Below are 20,947 nucleotides of genomic sequence, written 5' to 3' on the forward strand. Positions count from 1 at the left end.
AAAAATTATAAACCACACACAAGACTCCCTGTTATTTCTTCACCTTTTCCAAACTGGATCATGAAAATAAATAAATAAAGTCAATTATGAACATTTGAGCAACAAACATACATATTATTCAGAAATTAGAAATATATATAGGCACACGGATCTTTTGATTTCCTATTAACCATTTTAAAAGAACCATAAATTTACTTGGTTAAATAACATATAAAGTCATCTCTAACCAAATGGGTTAAATATAGCCACGTCCAAAACAAGAAATTATTTTCTAATAAACAGTGTCAGGCCTTATTCATATTTCATCTCCAACCGAATGAGCTAAACATTTCCCCTTCAATAATTTATTAGTTTTAAGTTTATTCTTTTAATTTATTGGTTAATTAAATTAAACTACTACTTAAACCATATAAAAATAAGATCATCCGGACATGTTTTTTTAGTGCCACGTGTCACTAAATGAGTAAGCTTCGAGATTTTGTATCTTTATGTAATCTCAACAATTATGGTATAGGATTTTCAAGTGAATCGTGTCGCTAAATGAGTAAGTGTCCAAATTTCTTATCTTCATGTAATCTTAATAATTTTCAGATAAGATTTCTGAGTAACACATGTCGATATGTAATTGTTTATGCAAAATTCCGATAGGATTATTGTAAATTTAGATTCTTGGAAAGGGTAAGAGAGGTGTGTGTATGAAAAGAGTGTTTGAGGTGAATAAAATGAGAAAATTACATAAAAATGAGGTAAGATAGTATGTAAGGACAAAGAGTATGTATGAATTAGTAGGAATGTAATAGGTATTTATAGGAAAATAAATTTGATTTTTTTTTTTTTTAAAAGTTCCGCCTAAATGTTAAAAATATATATAACAGCTAGTTAATATCAGCTAGATGTTGGAGATTCAAATCAGGCCGTTGAATTCTTTCAAACATAGCCATTGGATCTGCAAACAGACTGTAGCAATTGCTGCTAGGCCCCAACAAACAAGCTGGGTATTGGCCAAGCTTGGCTAGCTCGATTGCCCTTTGGCCATGTTTTGGCTTGGTGGACTCCATTAATTGTTACTTCCAACTTTTGGCTGGAGATAAATTTTGTCCAAATCAAGCCATATTTTGGCCCCTTAGTTTTTTAGCTCTCTCCATCGGAGTTGGCCGAGATGATCTCTAGAGCCTATTGATATTGCTAGGTGTAGTGTGTATATAATATAGATAACTACATTTATGTGCGTACCTTTGACATGTAGTAGACATCTCGAGTGTAGTGTGGTGGTTAGGTCCTATATGTCTATATACTACTACTGAATTACATTTTGATTAATTTATAGACCCTTAAGTTACGCAACGACACATGACCAGAAGAAGATCAAACCAGCACCACTCCAGAAGTCTTGAAGATAAGGTTTGGCCCTGTAAATTAATGGCGGAGGTGGACGTTTCTTCAGGCTGCCAAACAGCACCAAGGCACAGGCCATTACATGCAACAGAGCCCACCATGAATATAATTATTACTCAAAGCTCTCGTATAGCTGGAAGATCAAATGGAACTGATCGATGAAAAAGGTCCCAAAAGCAGATGAGTTTCTAACCGTCTGATTAAAAGCACTTCTGTGATGATCTTGAAAAAGCTGGCTGACCTTATAATCAAAAGAGTTTGCAAGGTACGACTTTGACAAACAAAGACGTTAACATGAAAATTACGTCCCTGAATTTAGGTTTGCCGGACCACTAATAATTTAAGACACTCAAATATCTAACATAAATGTGATTAGTTCAGTTGGCTTGACGTGTGGTTCCTTCATATATTCAAGGTAACCATAAACTCCTGTTATAGATGGGTACGAGAAGGTTTTGGCGGCACCTGATTGTCTGGGAGGGAGAGAGCCCGCTCCCACTCAAGCAGGGGAAATGAGATTGAGGAAGACGCTTTGGGGTCTGCCTCGATTGTCAGGGCCGGCTCAGGTCCAGTGCGGGTTGGACGACTGTCCAAGGCCCAAAAAAATGGGGCCACTAAAATTATTAAGGTGGTAATTTCATAAATGTTTTCATAAGAGTATAAATTTATAAAATTTGATTGAATGACCAAGAAGTTTAACTAGAATAGTGGTTTTTGTTATTTAAAATTAACAAGGAGACCTTGAGTTTGAAATGCTATGTGTGTTTATTTATTTTCCAACTTTTTATTATTTTTTTCAGAAGAGTATAAATTTATAAAGTTTGGTGAAATGATCAAAGAAGTTTAACCAAAAGTGGTGATTTATGTTGTTTAAAATTAACGAGGAGGCACCAGGTTTGAAATGCTATGTGTTTTTTTTTTACTTTCCAGTTTTTACAAATTTCTTCTCATAAGAGTATAAATTTATAAAATGTAGTTAAATGATCAAGAAGTTTAATCAGAAGTAATGGTTTCTGATGTTTAAATGGACGAAAGGTCTTGAGCCTTGAGTTTGAAATGCTATATGCTTTTTTATTTTTTCCAATTTTTACGAATTTCTATTTGGTTGTTAATTTCTTTTTTATTACTAGCTAGTAGCCATGCCATTTGCAATTTTTAGACATTCATTCCAATTCAAGTATAACATTCAACAAAGAGTAATTTGTAGACCAAATATGAAAATCATTTGACGTGTCACCAATAAAAAAAAACACGTTTACCGAAATCTTACGTGTGAAAATAAATAATTTTTCTTATATGAAGTTAGACACATTTTTTAGGATCGCTTTGGGCATCAAAAATCTCAATACCGACCCTGTCAACTGTAAGTAAGACAAGGTTTTGCATTCAAGCTTGAATTTTCCAAAAGTAATTTAGAATACTTGTAAAAAATAAATTGACATAACTGTACACATATTATATATATTTTATTAAATATATAATTGTATATTTTCATACATGCATTATAAACATAAAACAGGGGAGGAAATATCATCAAAGCTAGGTAGGTGTGGATGTGGAAGCAGCCAAGAACTTGGTGGCCCTTTATTTCTATGGCTCATTCTAAGCTCTAGTACTAGCATATATTAGGACAATGCATTTTTCTAGCTAGCTAGAATGGTCGTCGTTCGGGCCAACTTGTGTTTTTAATCAATCTTAATGTCGTCGTTGATTAGATAGTCACTTTCTACATCTTCCAAGTTTGGAAGCTACTAATTATATCTCACTGAATTATTAGTATATGTCCCTGCCGTGTTGAAAACTCTATGATTTCATCATATATAAAAGTGTTCATCTCCATTAAAGTTCTTGACTCGGTCCATTAAGTCTCGAATTGTTTTCTTAATTACATCACAAGATAAATTGTGGACTTAGATTGTTAATATGCAACGATATTTTACATTAAAGGATTTGGAGATTGCTAAAGTATACAATGAGTCAACATTATATACTAATAGCGAACTCATTATTCACAAATTAAACCTAAGATTTTGCTTACAAGCGGGGGAAAAAAAAAAAATATATATATATTATATATATATATATAAAGCCAGAAGGTTGTTTTGGTGTCACTGACTTCGACTAAAATAATTAGACCAAACTGCCCCTCAGCCAAAAAAATCCAAAAGCAGCCCAATACAATATATCAAATAATGCAAGGGTAATTTGGTCATCATAAAATATAATATTATAATATAAACTTGCATTTTCTTACGCACTTTGTGTGTATGAACACATTTTTTAGAAAATGAGAAGGAGAGAGGGAGAGAGAGAGAGAATGTGGGGGAATGGGAGGGGTTTTTTTTTTTTTTTTTTAATATTGGAGGTATTTTAACATCACCTATAGATAAGGCTTTAATAAAAAATAGTAAAATTTGAACCTGTGAAATTACATTATTGCCCATCATTTTTTTTTTGTGTGATAGAAGACGAAGTAATCATTTCATCTTCTTTTGGTGGACAAAGATGATTAATTAATAGAGATAATAAGTGGGGAGAGAGAAAAGAATAAAAAAAATAGAAGGTTGGATGAAAGTTGGTGATGCCCACGTGAAAGGGAAAGAAAAATATAATAAAAAAATAAAGAAAATCATAAAGGTGTGTTTAAAATATCTTAAGGGGCGAGTAGCACTAGTGATAAATTAGTACAGTTTTTTTTAATTAGTACTTTACAATAGATTAGTAATAATGTGATTTAATTAAATATTATTTTCTCTATTTTTAAATACATTCAAAACATCTTAAGAGGTGTGTAATACTAGTTATAAAAAAAGTATTTTCCATGCGGATAATAATGTGATTTGCTGATTATAAAAAAGATCTTTCCACGCGGATAATAATGTGATTAAATTAGTTGTCAAATGATTTTTTTTTTTATTTTTAACAAACGATATTTGATATAAGATTATCCATTTATTTCAAATATTTGACTTTCCTTTTATCAATTTATGCATATAAATACATTTAAAATATGTAAATAACACGTAACACGCCGTGATTCAAAAAATATAAAAAAATCTTCTGCCGGGTGAGCGTGTGCAGGCCAGTGATGTTAGGTTAATTTCCCACAAAATTAGGGACCCTCTAAACCTAAAAGCAACTCCAACCAATCCCAATTCGTAAAGTCCCCACACAAAGTGCCTCATTCGAATAAAACACACACTTTGTTCTGCATTTCCACAGTTCCACTGGAAGCAAAGACAAAAAGTGAGTAGCTTAAATGATTTATTAAAAGAAGTAAAAAACATGCAGTGCCCTACTGATGTTGATGGGTTTTGTTTTTCCTGTATTAATAATTTAATAGTACTATAAATCAATTATAAAAGCATAAAGGATCCTCCCAGCAAATGAAACCATTTTAAGGTGATTAACTTAAATAATTAACAATTTTGAGCTAAATAATAAACTAAATTAAATTAATATTTCTGCACCTTTATCTTTCTTTCCGGGAAAGGATGCAACGATAGTGAAGCAAACGGAAAGACATACTGCTTCAATTACTTTTTATGAAAACATTTATATGGAAGCCTGCATATGTGCATATATATATCAATACATCGGGGTTTTTACTGTGACCGGAGACTCGAGTTTTAAACTGATAGGTTTTCTAAACCTTTTGACCAACTAAAAAAAGAAAATATCTTGACCTTCTATTGTCTGTTGCATACCAAATACTAGAATATGATAAAAATTTTGCAATATATACTCTCAAAAGTAAATAAAATTACAGTAAAGTGCATTATCCTTCAAACGATAAAAAAAAAAAATAATAATGGAAACTTAATTATACAAGTTACATCCATGACTAATTCAACTTAAATTGTATGAGGCAAAAAGGGAATTTAGAACTTAAAAACTGAAAATATAAGTCGCGCGAAATATACTAGAGATGGAAAATAGTTTGCTTAGAACATCCCCATGAATATGACATTGACCCCCAAACCCCACCAAAAAATATCAAAACAAAACACTGCATGAATGAGCACGTCGGCACGATGATCATAAAAAGCCTTCAAATCAAATTAGACAACCAATAGTACCAATAGTTGACAGATGGCATTAGCCATTGGGTCCACGCGGTTTAGGATTCCTTCGTTGTTACTTGCTACTGTTGACTGGTGTGATTCAAAGGGGAAAACAAGGGTTTTGAAAAAGCTTTTGTGTTAGTCGGCCGTGGCCGAACCAGAAAAGAAACTTCACTGAGGGCCATAAAAATTAAATTTTCATGTTAATCCTTTTCTAAAGTTATACAGCCTTTCTTTTCTTACTTTTTTCTTTTGAATGTAAAGTTATATATACGTTAGATGAGTGGGAGTAAGAATGTGGATCAATTGTGACCACAAATCACAACCGATTATGGCTTATAGTTCTAGAAGCTATGCATATCCATGTCATTGTTTTTGTTTTAAGCAAACGTGTTTGTGTTTGTGATCATGTTGTGTAGATGGTTTGATGTGTGTTTATTATCGATTTGTTCTATCGTCATTTTGACATATTTATTGATGCTTTTTTTTTTGTATGATAGTTATCTTTGTTGTCTGTGCAAATTTATTTTTAGATTAAGAATTTGGTCACTAAAGTTTATGTACTCATGTTGACACTATTTATAACTATTTGTTCACTAATGAATCATGTTATCGTTTCTGATTAAAAAAAAAAAGGATAGTTAAAAATGAAAGATTAGAACTCGAAACCTTAAATTTATGAATAAATACTCAATACACTGAGTTAGAAGCTCATGCTTCCATATTATTGGTTCGAATCAATATTTTTGCGTCATGTGCTTTTCCTTTGCATGCATATACATGTGGAATTCGGCTGGATCCAATCATTTTCAAAAATACAAATTCCTGAAAGAGAAAGAAGTTGTGCGATGTAAACCAGTAATAAAGTGTCATATCCCGGCTCGGATTCCTATCATATTTCGGGCTCGACTCCATCATAGCATGATATTATCTGCTTTGGGCCCCTACCACACCCTCATGGTTTTGTTTTTGGGAACTCACACAAGAACTTCCCAGTGGGTCACCTATCCTGGGATTGCTATCATGCGAACTCGCTTAACTTCGGAGTTCTGATGGAACCCGAAGCTAGTGAGTTCCCAAAAGGCCTCGTGCTAGGTAGAGATAAGAATATACATATAAGGCTTACATGATCCACTCTCTGGGTGATGTGGGATGTTACAATCCACCCCTACTTAGGGGCCCGACGTCCTTGTTAGCACACTTCCGGCCAGGGATTGGCTCTGATACCAAATTATCACATCCCGGTCCGGGCCCCCACCACATCCCGGCTCGACTCCACCGTAACATGATATTGTCCGCTTTGAGCCCCTACCACATCCTCATGGTTTTGTTTATGGAAACTCACACGAGAACTTCCCAGTGGGTCACCCATCTTGGAATTGCTCTCGCGCGAACTCGCTTAACTTCGAAGTTCCAATGGAACCTGAAGGTAGTGAGCTCCCAAAAGACCTCATGCTAGGTAGAGATGAGAATATACATATAAGGCTTATAGGATCCACTCCCCTGGGCCATGTGGGATGTTACATAAAGGGTGTATATAATGAGCTTCATTTCAAAGAAAGGGAGATTATATTCACACATTCCAAATTACTTCTTTCACACCCTTTTAATTTTTTAATGTTTTCATATCAAGTGTTAGTGGTGTATAGAAAGTATTAAAAAATTAAAAGGGTGTGAGAGAAGTAATTTGGGATGTGTGAATATAATCTCTCTCAAAGAACTAGGGAAAATACACATGCCCAAATTGCATTTAATCACTAAGCATAATTAACACATGTTTAATCTGAATTACAATGATAAGGGTAAATCTTAAAGATTTAATGTGGAGCCTAAAATAATTCCAAAAATTCTAGAGGCGACACATGAACTTTTGCCTGAGAAATACAAGATTGCCCTCAATAAATGGGCGGCTCCTCAGATACTTCTACGCGTAGCTCACACCCTGAAGGTCCCAGTAGCTGAATACGACTGCCCATGACTCATCTGCCCTTGGCAAGGAAAAGTCAAAGCATTAAAGATAAGAATTAATTATCCAAATCATATTTTTAATACATTCCCAATTGAAGATTGACTCCATTCAAGTAAGTAATCCCAATTTAAATTAATTAGGGATAATTACTCTATTATCTCAAGATATTATTTCTTATTTAATATCTTGAGAATATTTCTCCATAAACTTTGGCCAATAGGATGCTGCCACGTGTAGGGTAAAACCCTAACACTATGGCAGGCCTTTTCTGTAACATCCCACATCGCCCAAGGGAATGATCCTTATATGTATATTCCCATCTCTATCTAGCACGAGGCATTTTGAGAGCTCACTGGCTTCGGGTTTCGTAGGAACTCCGAAGTTAAGCGAGAAGGGGGCTAAAACAATCCCATGATGGGTGACCCACTGGGAAGTTGCTCGTGAGTTCCCAAAAACAAAACCGTGAGGGAATGGTAAGCCTAAAGCGGACAATATCGTGCTACGGTGGTGGAGCGGACCCGGGAAGTGATCTGCCCCGGGCTAGGATATGACAATTGGTATCAGAGCCTAACCCTGGCCGCCTGTGTGCCGACGAGGACGTCGGGCCCCTAAGGAGGGTGGATTGTAACATCCCACATCGCCCAGGGCAGTAATCCTTATATGTATATTCTCATCCCTATCTAGCACAAGGCCTTTTGGGAGCTCACTGGCTTCGGGTTCCGTAGGAACTCCGAAGTTAAGCGAGAAGGGGGCTAAAGCAATCCCATGATGGGTGACCCACTAGGAAGTTGCTCGTGAGTTCCCAAAAACAAAACCGTGAGGGAATGGTAAGCCCAAAGCGGACAATATTGTGCTACGGTGGTGGAGCAGACCCGGGAAGTGATCTGCCTCGGGCTGGGATATGACAATTTGGGTATATATAGGAGGAAAGTGTAACATCCCACATCGCCCAGGGGAGTGATCCTTATATGTATATTCTCATCCCTATCTAGCACGAGGCCTTTTGGGAGCTCACTGGCTTCGGGTTCCGGAGGAACTCCGAAGTTAAGCGAGAAGGGGGCTAGAGCAATCTCATGATGGGCGACCCACTGGGAAGTTGCTCGTGAGTTCCAAAAAGCCTCGTGCTAGATAGGGATGAGAATATACATATAAGGATCACTCCCCTGGACGATGTGGGATGTTATACTTTCCTCCTATATATACCCCATATTCTACCAAATTACAAAGTTTCTTACTACCCTAAAAAGCCCTAAATACTTTACTCTCATAAGAGAAACTAACTTAGGCATCGAAGATTCATTGGCCTAACCCCCTCCCCCCCACACCTCGTGTGCGCGTGAGGCTTAGGTCTTTGATCAAAGGTGTTGATTGTTTTGCAGGTGCATTTTCGTCAAGACTAAAGACGGCGGAATTTGCATCGACATTTAACACATCATCGTGTGTTATACAATTGATTAATATCATTGATGATATGAGTCAATCACACAATAATTCTCTTACACATGTAGTCTATAGTCATGTACCTAGATGTAAATAATTATCTATTACAGCAAGTAAATCTTATTACACACATAAACAACTCCTACCAAAAAAAAAAAAAAAAAAAAAAAAAACTCATAACTAGTTTTTTTTTTTCTTTCTTTTTTTAGTACATCAATATTTTTACACTGAGAGGATGGGGAGTTCAGCAAGTCATACAATGGGCAGCCTAATTTGGTATCAAATTTGTCATCCACGAGATTTAAACCTAAAACTCTCACTTCCAAGTAAAGAACAATACTACTAAACCGTAGTACTGAATGACAACTCATAACTAGTTACAGTCGAACATTTATTTATGCAAATCTCGCAACGAGTCTTGCACAAATCAACAACTGAAAGTCGTCCACCTTGGAAGCAAACCTCAAAACATGGTACGCGAGCACACAAACCAAAGTAGTTTTGCACAAGTGCATTTCCTAGCAGTTTGGTTGGTGGTGGTCGATCGTGAAAGGAAAAGCATAATGTTTGGAGTTGAAAAAAGGAAAAGCATTTCCTAGCAATATGGGGGCCGGCTACCATTATGCTTTTCTTGATCAAGTTGGACAATGTGTTATTAAGCATTTTCATCATGAAGACATTAAAACATGTATATTTTAATAGGTTAGCTACTTCAGGTGGGTATAAAAGGATCTAATTTATTGACCAAATCAATCTCCTTCGAGGAGAAGGAAAAATAAAAATACAACAATAAAATTTGACCAAAAATAAAATACAACAATAAAAATAAAATTTGATTAGGGTTTAGAGGTCCCCGGAGCGTCTTGCTTTGTTTATCTGAACGTCCAATTTTAGGGTTTTCGTATATGCGTGTACGGTGAAAGATTCATTTGGGGCCTCAAATCAGATGGCCACGTGTTCAGAGTAGGTGCCTCTTATTCAATCCTGTCAACCTTGTCAGGCTGGCTTGGTTCCACCCAGTCTCTCTCATGGGAGCTGTAGCAACCAAGATTTTCCACGCCATTGTCTAATGTCTGCTGCTTGAAATTGAAAGAACAAGGAAAAACCATTCAGTTTAGAGAGATCCGACGTTAATTGCATAAATTAGAATTGACATTAACAATTAACAACTAATCATAATTGAGTAAAGATTTGACATATATAATAATTAACAACTAATCATAACCGAGTATAGAATGTAGCATTCTTACTTTTATTCGTTAATTAAACAACAACGCTTTTAGGATTGTGGATCGTCGAATCACTAAAGATTGATCAAGTCAAGAAATTTTTTAGAAAACTATACACCACCACATTGTATTATTAGCAGCCATGTTATGAATGTGAAACCGCTATATTATTAGCATAGTCATTCTATGAATGTGAAACCCTTTGCTACTCATCATATTTTAAAATTTGAATTAATTACATCGTGTGATACTATAACCCGAAAATTTTCTCGGCAAAGTGAGTTGTGCAGTCAAGTTTCTTTTACTCTTCTGCTTAAAATAAAAGCGTACCTTACCTGAATTGTAATGGCAATGTCAACATGGAGTCAAAGTGACCTTAACTTCATGCATGTTAATTAGGGAACTCAATTAATTTTAAAAGAAAGGAACTCAATTATTTTCATGTTACCCCCACAACATTGATTAACTTATAGTACAAACTTGATTAGACTTGCTAACTAATAATTATACTTTGGGTAAAATAACAAGTCAAATTTTGATTGAGCTCACAAACAGCGCTTTATCACAATGATGGAAAGCAATTATGTTTATACATTCTAATACGAGTTAGATATCCACTCATTTCCCTTCCCGCTAACAACTAACTATTTAACTTACTAATCAAATAAACTCCATCGAGTTGACTGACAACCGGCCTATAAAGCATAAGCATACATTGGGAGAGAGTCTCAAGTCTATAGCCTAATATGCACATACAATTTTGATCTGCTAGCCAACTCTTTAATGTCCTCAACTTGATATTTGCGCATGTTGTAATCAAAGACTAGTTGGTTTTCGTAAATTCCTTTTTTTTTTTTTTTTTTAGAGTTATTTATTGAGAAATTAAAGGAGGAAGAAATCATGATTTACCTTTATCGTCGTGAACCATTTAATCATATGCTCAATTGGCCTGACCTTCGGGTGTGTTTAAGGATTGCTTTTGTCCAAAGAGAGCTTTATTCAAGTACCGGATATTTAAGTGGTAGTCTATATATCATAATTCAAGTGGAAGAAATGATATATTTTTTCGTATTTCTCCATTTGTTTTATAACACGTATAGTACCCATTTTAATATTGGACACTTAGAAAAATTTTCTTCTCTTGTTAAATTTTGTGCATGCGATAAAAACACACCTAAACAAACCATTACTAGCTATGATCATTTCTTATAATCAATCTCTTATCTACTTTTATGTTCTAACTTCCATCAATGTGTACATAATATGATTTCAAGGATATGACGGATCTTGCACACCGCCTAACCAAATTTGATCTTTCTACAAGTCACCATTTAATTTGGTTTGAGAATCCTCGTAATATTATACATTATGTACTCCTTGAAGACTCTATATTTGAATTTCTTTTAATCAATGATAATGCTACTATTTCCTAACAGATAAACTCTAAAATTTTAATCCCTAAACTAAATGTTTCAGCCTTGAACCTATAAAGCACCAAAAACACAAGGTGAAGGATTATTTGAATTTCAGAAGGATACAACTGGAAAGGCCAAGGTGCAAATACCTTAGTATGTAGGGCAAAGGCTGCGTTTATTTGACACTTGGGACCTTCCCCAAATATCTTTAACCATTGCATACGGGGGAATACTTCAGTAATTGGTTTCTATCAAAGGGACCCTTTAATTAGTAATCTGTAGAAGCCAATCATATAAACCATGAAAAAAAAAAAAAAAAAAATCAATCAAAGAACAAATAATTAGAAATTCTCACCAATTCCTATCCCTTTGGAAATGCCATCCACACCGCGTGAAACAAACTCTCCCACTTTATTTTGCATTTCTTGACCTTTCTCTTAAGATTGTAACACTCACTCGCCATAGAAGAGAATGATATAAATCTGTACCACTTTATAATTATCAACTTAATCTCTGTTATTAAATATTAATTTCCAACCCCTTTATATACCTCCTTCCCCTTCCCCTTCCCCTCATGGGCTCGAACCAACAAAAACAAATCTTCTAAATTTCAATCATCTCTCTCTCTCTCTCTCTCTCTCTCTCTCTCTCACAGCCAAAAAAACCTCTCTCTCTAGACAAAAAAAACCCTATCTTTCTCTATCATCCAATTATACAAATGGAAGTAGAGCCAAGCCCACCAGTTGTGGCAAAGAAATTGTGGAACTTAGTACGCATAATGTTCTTCATGTTGCGCAAAGGCTTATCCAAGAGCAAGCTTATTGTCGACCTCCATTTGATGCTCAAACGTGGCAAGGTAGCAGGCAAGGAATTAGCCAACAACCTCATGCTCCACCACACCTCCGCCTTCAGCTGCCGCTCAAACGACGCTGTCTCCTTCGTCACTCCCCGAGAGTACGAGTTCAGCTGCAGCAACAGCCCCGCCATTCACAACCCTTTTCATTTCAACAAGCGCAACAAACACCACCACCACTATTTTCCCAAATCAACCAGTGCGTACCAATACGACGACGTTAGCACTATGAGTGCAGTTCAGAAGGTGCTTGAGATGTTGAACAATGAGATGGCGGTGGAGGCCTCGCCGCTTGTGACATTGCCAGGGTTTGGGAAGAGCCCTATGGTGAGGCAGCTGAGGATAACGGACTCCCCGTTTCCGTTAAAGGACGAAGGTGATAGCCAGGTGGACAAGGAAGCTGAGGAGTTTATTAAGAGATTTTACAAGGATCTCAAGTTGCAGAAACGATCGGCTGCCCTCGAATCTCCGTCATACCGTGCCATGCGCGGTCGATGAGAGAATGGGCACAAAATTTAATTTCAACTCGGTTAATTAATTCCCTTGAGTACTGCATGGTTAATTTGTTTTTGAGCTATCAGCTTTGTCATTTGCACATAAAGGGTAATATTTCCACACACACACACACACAGAATTTTTGTATGTGCCAGTTATTATGTAACATCGCTCAATTTATATATGTATAACTGAAGTCTGAATGCATACTGTGAGGAAGAAGTTTTATATATCACGGGCGCATATTATTATATATGTTTCACACACGCTAAGTATTAAGTTTTTTTTTTTTTTTTTTTTAATTTTTATAAAGGTTTTTTTAGTTAAAATAGTCCCTGAGATTTGCATAACATATCACTTTGGTCCCTGAGATTGAAAATCAATAGAAATGATCCCTGAGATTGTCCACCATCTATTATTTTGGTCATTCCAGTTAAAAATATAGGAAATTTTCAAAAGCAACCAGTACATATCCACGTAAAGCAAACTAACACCCAATTTCCCAATAATTATATGTTTTTCATAAAAAGCTTTTTATCCAAAATGGTCCCTGAGATTTACATAACACATCACTTTGGTCCCTGAGATTGAAAATCAATAGAAATGGTCCCTGAGATTGTCCACCATCCATTATTTTGGTCATTCCGTTAAATGTCCCGGAGCTTTTGGCCAGAAGTTTGGCCAATTTTCAAAACTTCGTAACTCAATCGTTTCTTAACCAAATTCGACCCATAATATATCAAAATAAAGATAGGAAAGTGTAGAACAAAATTATAGCATTTGGAATCCCATTGGTTGCCGAAATGGCCAGAAATAGCCTGAAAGGTGACTGGTCAGCGGGAAAACTGGAAAACTCGCCGTAAACTAGGTAAACTTTAAACGTTCATAACTTCTTCAATACTCAACAAAATTGAGTGATTTAAAAACGAAAATCATACTTCTCGATGAGACAAAGAGAATGGTACCTTTCTCGATGGCTAGCTCGCCATGGTTTGGCCGTAAAATTACTTGAAAGTGGCTAACTAGACGACCAAGACAACCACTTTCGAGCCATTTTTCAGTCAAACCACGACGAGTTAGCCTTCGAGAAAGATACTATTCTCTTTTCCTCATCGAGAAGTATGATTTTTGTTTTTGAATCACTCGATTTTTTTGAGTATTGAAGAAGTTATGAACGTTTAAATTTTACCCAAGTTTCAGCCGAGTTTTCCAATTTTCCCTCTGGCCAGTCACCTTTCAGGCTATTTTCCGGCCATCTTCGGCAACCATTGGCTTCCAAATAGGTATAATCTTGTTCTACACTTTCCTATCTTCATTTTGATATATTATGGGTCGAATTTGGTTAAGAAACGATTTGAATTATGAAGCTTTGAAAATTGACCAAACTTCTGGCCAAGAGCTCCGGGACACTTAACGAAGTTTTTAACAGAATGACCAAAATAATGGATGGTGGACAATCTCAGGGACCATTTCTATTGATTTTCAATCTCAGGGACCAAAGTGATGTGTTGTGTAAATCTCAGGGACCATTTTGGATAAAAAGCTTTTTATGAAAAACATATAATTATTGGGAAATTGGGTGTTAGTTTGCTTTACGTGGATATGTACTGGTTGCTTTTGGACTTTTAGATTTAGATGAAACCAAGGCTGTCCCTTTGGAGAGCAATAATTTTGATTCTTGTATTTTCCTTCCCCATGTATCTTTTTTCCCTTTTTGTTGTCAACGTGTTTGCTTGTAATAAAAGAGAAAAAAAGCAAAAGGGTGCATATACACATGTATAGGTGATGCCAGAGAAATTATCTTTTTAATCATATTTTGTAAATCATATGACATGAAAGTTAATGATTGAATTTATTCTTTAAATCATTAAAAATGAAATTCAATTATCAATCACCATATCATATTATTTACAAAATATGATCTAAAAGGACGGTCTCCCTAACATTTTTCATATGCATATGTGTGTGTGTGTGAATCTCTCTCTTTTTGCAAAGCTATGGCCTTGTACCTACTGTGACCAGTTGCATGGTAAAGAAGCTTTAAAAAGAGCGTTACGTTTGTCATGGTCTCTCGTGTGTGTGGGGTTTTTCAGGTTGGTGAGTAGGAGCTTTGGATTTATTAGGGTTTAGGGTTTTTGTCTGTCTAGTCCTCTGCTTGTGATGGTGACACTAGTGGTTGATCTGGTCCAAAATTTGGTTACGTTGTTAGAAGGTCACTGCCAATTTTCCATGAACTGAAAAATAAAGATAGCCACAAATTTTCAGATCTAGCTACACTACCATTTCGATCAGTTTGTCCAGATTTTTGGTTATATACTTTTGTATATTTTAGCTTCTTGTTCTTTTCGTTTTTAGGTTAGTGAATGATTCAAGGGAGAGCTATATTGGTTAATAAAATTATGGCTGGGGTTTTAATTAGAAATATTGAAGCTGACAGCAACGTCTTTGTCGTTAATTACCCTCGGCTAATACTATGAGCTCTTGTGATAGATTTTCAGTCCACAAGTTGGGGCAGGTTAGTGGTAATTATGACATATGGGGCAATCAGTAGATCGACATCTTCCTTCATTTAAAGGAAACAGATACAATAATTTTGAGAGAGAAGAACATTATTAAAGAGGCAAAGCTAATGTGATGGGACTATGGGAAGGAACGTTGTAATCATCGACTTTATTGTGTGTTGTATAAATAATCAAAGCTGTAAACATTATATATTGCGTACATATGATATGAAAGATGGGGCTTATGGTTCAAAATAAGCTCAAATTGTAACAAATGAAATGCATGAAACTAAGTTGGTAAGACCATCTCCAACCGAAAGGGCTAAATATAGTCCCGTTCAAAATTAAATTTCTGCAAAAAATTATTTTTAAATGAATAATGTCAGATCATACTCATATACCATCTCCAACCGAAGGGGCTAAATATAGCTCCCTCAATAATTTATTAATTTTAAGTTTATACTTTAAATATATTGGTTATTTTAGTTAAACTACATTTGGATGTTTTCAAATATAGTCGTTGAATTTGAATCAATCATTGCAACTGAGGAGCTGGGCTAAAACAAAGGCTATAAGAGGGGCAACATTTGGCTAGCCTAGTGCCCCTTCGGTCAAATGATGGCATGGTGGGCTCCACAGAATTATAGCCCAACTACCAGTTGGAGATGAATCTTTCGACAAATCAGGTCATTTTTTTGCTTTTGGACCTTTAGCCCTCTCCATTGGCAATATATGAATATATGAAGTAACCACTACTTATAAGCACATGTAAGATCTTTTTTTTTCTTCGATGTGGATTCATAATCTCAATATTGTGAGGATGTAAAGATAAAAGAGTCTCACATTGGTAAAGGAGAAACCTTGTAAGGGCTTATAAAATGTTGGGCTAGCTACTCCTCATATTACTAATTGGTTTTATGGTAAAACCTCAACTTTCTTCATAGTATCAGAGCAAGCTGACTCATATGTGAAGCCCAACGACCATATATACATGCTCCACATCACCCAATTCATGTTGTTCATGTATTTGACTTGAAAATTCGCCACACGTGAGGGAGAATGTGAGGATGTAAAGGTAAAAGAGTTTCACATTGGTAAAAGTATAAACCTTGTAATAGCTAATAAGAGGTTGGGCTACTCCCATGTTACTAGCTAATTAGTTTTATGGTGGACTCTCAAATTTTTTTTGAGGTTTCTCATATCACTGATGTGAGACTCTTTTACATTCACATCCTCACAAACACGTGCCTTCACTTGTGACAAATTTTTGAACCTAACACATGGGCAACAAGAACGACTCACATGTGGTCATTAGGCTTCACACGTGAGATAATCTGGTTGTGATACCATGAAAAAATAAAAGTTCAACCATAAAACCAATTGGTAACTGCTTATAAACACATTCAAAGTCCTCCTTTCTCTGATATAGGGGATCCAAACTCTACCGTGCAATTGAATTGACTTTAGGCATATCAATATTGGGCTTTTTAATCAAAATGGTCCCTGAGATTTGCATAATTTCTCACTTTGGTCCCTGAGATTTGAAATCAATAGAAGTAGTCCCTGAGTATCAATCATTTTGGTCATTCCATGAAAAATCTCCATTAAATAAGGCTAAAATGATAAAAATACCCTCAATTTTTGTCAATTCATTTGGCCAATTGTTTATTAAATTGATGGTATTTTCGTCATTGTGGTCCTTATTTAATATAAATTTTCATTGAATGACCAAAATAATTTGTAGTGGATAAACTCAAGGACCACTTCTATTGATTTCAAATCTTAAGGACCAAAGTTATGTGTTATGCAAATCTCAAGGATCATTTTGGCTAAAAAACCTTAATAGTTTGATATAAAGTCATTGCTTTACCATACCATGGTTTGTAATAAATTGTAAGTGATGAATAATGATGGAAGCTTGCACAAACATGCACATAGTACTCTTTTAATCATCACCTTATGCACACTAAATAATATATTTATGTATTTGTGTATGTATCATTGTATGCTTAATAATCGACTTCAATGATCGACTCCGATCCTAACTTTTCTTCCTTTCCAATGTATATTCTCCTTTATTCATTTTCAGCTATATTTAATTTGTCTGGTAGAAGCTGAAGTGTCCATCTCACGTTTTCTTTAATTGCAGATTTTGATCACTTCTCCAACGCAAATCTTAGCACAGAAAAATCCGAAAAAGTTATCTTTGTAATACATAGAGAACATAGTAGGTATTCTTGAAAAGAAAACACAAAAGTCACTTTAGTCTGCTGAAGAAAATTAATTAGGTAACTATACATGCAGACATACGAAGAAGAACTAAAATATTTAATTATTTTTTACATATATATACCCAGTTTCTACTATGATGAACTAACTAATCCGCTGAACAAATTAACTACTGTTTACTACTCAATAAACTCGTCTATACATATCATTATTATTAGTATCTATTTTTCCATCTCTATTAAAACAAATGGTACAAATAGATGGTAAGTACATCACTACTCTATTTATATCTGATTAAAGTTTCTCTAAAGTATATGAAGTTTCCTACTTCTCAAACTATATGCACAGAGCTACTTGAGTGAGAGATTGTCGGCCTTATAGATACTGAGGAAGGAAAAAATGGTAAAAAAAAAGAAGGGAAGAAAATGACTCTAAATTATAGAGTGGGTGAAAGATTGCGATGTATGGTTGCATGATTGAAGAAACGTCTCTCTCAAGCAGTAAAGAGCCGCCTCCTCTGTCTTGAATCGATGCTTTCATTCCATTCTTATCATGCAATTGCATACAACTATTTTGGATCATAATCATCATAATATATACTAGCAGAGAGCACATACTTTGTGTGTGTGAACAATTTTTTTTAATAAGTGCATATTTTTTCTTAAAATTACATAATTACTATTTTGTCATAGGAAAAATATGTATATGATTGTCATTTTCTAAAAAAATGAGGGTAAAATAGGAAAAATAGGGATATGATTGTCATTTTGTCAGAAGGTACAAAATTAAAGCCTCTTCAATCGCCCGTCTCCACTCACGTACTCATCAAGCGCAATCGCTTCAGTTCATTCAAACTATCCAAAAAACATCATGATTTCATTTACGCGTATGAAAAAATGATGATGGGACAATTTCTCTTAATAAGTGCATATTTTGTATCTTATGTAAATATTTTGATACAAAATTACTATTTTGCCCTCCTTATGTAAATATTGTGTATCAAAAGTGAGGGCAAAATAGAAAAAAAAAGGGAAAAGGTTCAAAAGATACAAAATTACTATTTTCCCCTCCTCATATCAACATTGTGGATTGAAAGTAAAGGCAAAATAGAAAAAAAATGAGCAAAAAGTTGACAAGGCCTCTTCTCTTAATAGAATAGAAGAATAGATATATAAATATAAAATATATTAATATCAATATTCACGGCTACAACTTTTTTATTTTTTGGTTTAACAGCTGAAATTCTGAAGGGCCAATGCCACAGCCCCCCTTGTAGACGCGTGCATGCATGATTATTTGATATGGACTTGTTTGATTTAGACAAACTAATTTTTAAGCACTTTCTCCTTCAATCTTCATATTTGATCCAACCTGTAATTAATTAATGTCTATTGATCTTGATCAATCAGCAAAGTTTTCATAAGGGCTTTTGATTTAAGCAATTTTGTTTGGGTTTCTTCTATACGTAGGAACACTATTGTACTCATAAGCGCTTTTGTTAAATCTGAAATTATTATTATTATTATTTAAAAAAAAAAAGTGATTTTCAAAGCATTTGAAAGTGCATATGAAGAGAGCGCTAAAGTGCTTTTAAATAATCTACAAGCTCTTTTAAGTTTTTCTTCTAAATATATTGCCAAAAGTGCTTTGATCATTTTATAATTCGTGCCAAACAAGCTCGATCTGAGTATTAGTTTTAAAATTCTTACAACGTTCATTGCCAAAAATTCTTATTAAAATTTGGTGCCACATTTATAGATTCTGATAGAATAACTTGGCTCCACAAAAATTATGAAGGAAATTTACCTTAAATTACTACGTAGCCGAATCATGGAACATCGTATATATGACCAAAAATGTTTATACTATAAATAGTTATGTAAAAATGTTCATCTGTGTAAAAAATCATAAAATATAAGATCTTTAGTCATTAAATTGTTTCAAAGCAGATGGTTAGAATCGATAAAAGTATTACGAACAATATATTTTTAATTAATTTTTTGTAGAGACGACATTCACAGAATAATTAATAATATGAAGTAATTTAAAGTACAATTTCTTCACAATTTTGTGGAACCAAACACTTATTCTTCTTTGTGAGAAAATTCATTTTTGGAAGTGTTATGTGAGAAGTAATTGTGAAAAAAGTAGTCCTGCGTTTGGTAAACTAAATTTTGAATCTGCTGCGAATACAATCAACAGCTTTTTAGTGTTTGGTGAGTTTTGCGAATGTGTATAATAAACAGGCATAATGTTGCAAACTGTTTGTTTCGGAAAACGAAACTAAATTTCACTACACATATACATAACTTAGCATTTAAAATCGTACTTTAATTTAAAAAAAACCCTAAAATTATTTTTTTGTTGGGACACTCTAAAATTATTTTGAGAATAAAAAGAAGAAGAAAGAAAGAGAAAAACTAAAAGCATCTCAAAAGGAGACGTAAAAAAGTTCACATCATCTAACGGTAAAAAAATACAACACTAGTGCTTTCTAACTGAAATGTCAATTCGTATGTAGCATGACATTAGATGACAACAGAGAAAGTTGCTGTCAAATTTGACAGCAGCTTCAAATCTATTTTTAGTGGTAATAAATGCTTTTTATAATTTTTTGTTTTAAAAATACTAATTAAAATTATGAGAAGTAAGCAATACAATTAATAATAGTTTAAATTTGACATATGAGATGGAGAACAAAATTTACAAAACGATCAATGTACCATATAAATCTTCAACTCGGGCTAGATAGGAGACCGCGTGAGAGAAACGGAGGGTACCATCGCCATGTAGAAAATTTCAGTAAAGGCCTCAATGCCTTTTGGAAATATGATTTTTTTTTTATATTTTTTTGGAAATATGATTTGTACAGAAGCACAAGTGAAAGCAGCGAAAATGTTGCTTTTCAACTCAAGGGTTAATTCAACTTCCTCCCACCACAGTTTAACCAAACACCATATGCATTCAATTTTTTTTTTTTGAAAAAGCAGCAGCAGCTCCTGAACGGGGCAGTTACCATTTTCCAACAAAATCAAGCACCCATAATTCGTCCAATAAAAACAAGAATAAATTGTAGCAAAAATCCTTGATTTATACCACGCTTTTAACTTTCGTCCCTGAACTCTACTAATAGTTTCTTCCATTCTTGAATTACGTCATTTGTTGTACTAGTATGCATTTGCATTAACTTCAACTTATCCGTTAAGTTGAGGATAAAATAAAATTTTCATCTAAAAAATAAGAAAATAAATTTTTAAAGAAAAAGACTTGTCCCTCAAGGATTGAGGAGGAACTCCTCCTTAAAATACATCGTGACCTATTCACATAACTTCTTACTTATGATTAGAAGTGCTTAAG

General features: G+C 34.6%; 1 protein-coding gene across 1 annotated transcript; it reads left to right on the forward strand.

Moving 5' to 3' along the window:
- Positions 1-12,084: 12,084 nt before the first annotated feature.
- LOC103943894 lies at positions 12,085-13,090 on the forward strand. The gene has a single exon (XM_009354267.3). The coding sequence runs from the start codon at positions 12,231-12,233 to the stop codon at positions 12,861-12,863; it is 633 nt and encodes a 210-aa protein (XP_009352542.2). The 5' UTR covers positions 12,085-12,230; the 3' UTR covers positions 12,864-13,090.
- The last annotated feature ends 7,857 nt before the right edge of the window (positions 13,091-20,947 follow it).

The sequence above is a fragment of a genome, unplaced genomic scaffold (assembly GCF_019419815.1).
Source record: "Pyrus x bretschneideri cultivar Hongxiangsu unplaced genomic scaffold, Pyrus_bretschneideri_v1 Contig1, whole genome shotgun sequence".
Lineage (NCBI taxonomy): Eukaryota > Viridiplantae > Streptophyta > Magnoliopsida > Rosales > Rosaceae > Pyrus > Pyrus x bretschneideri.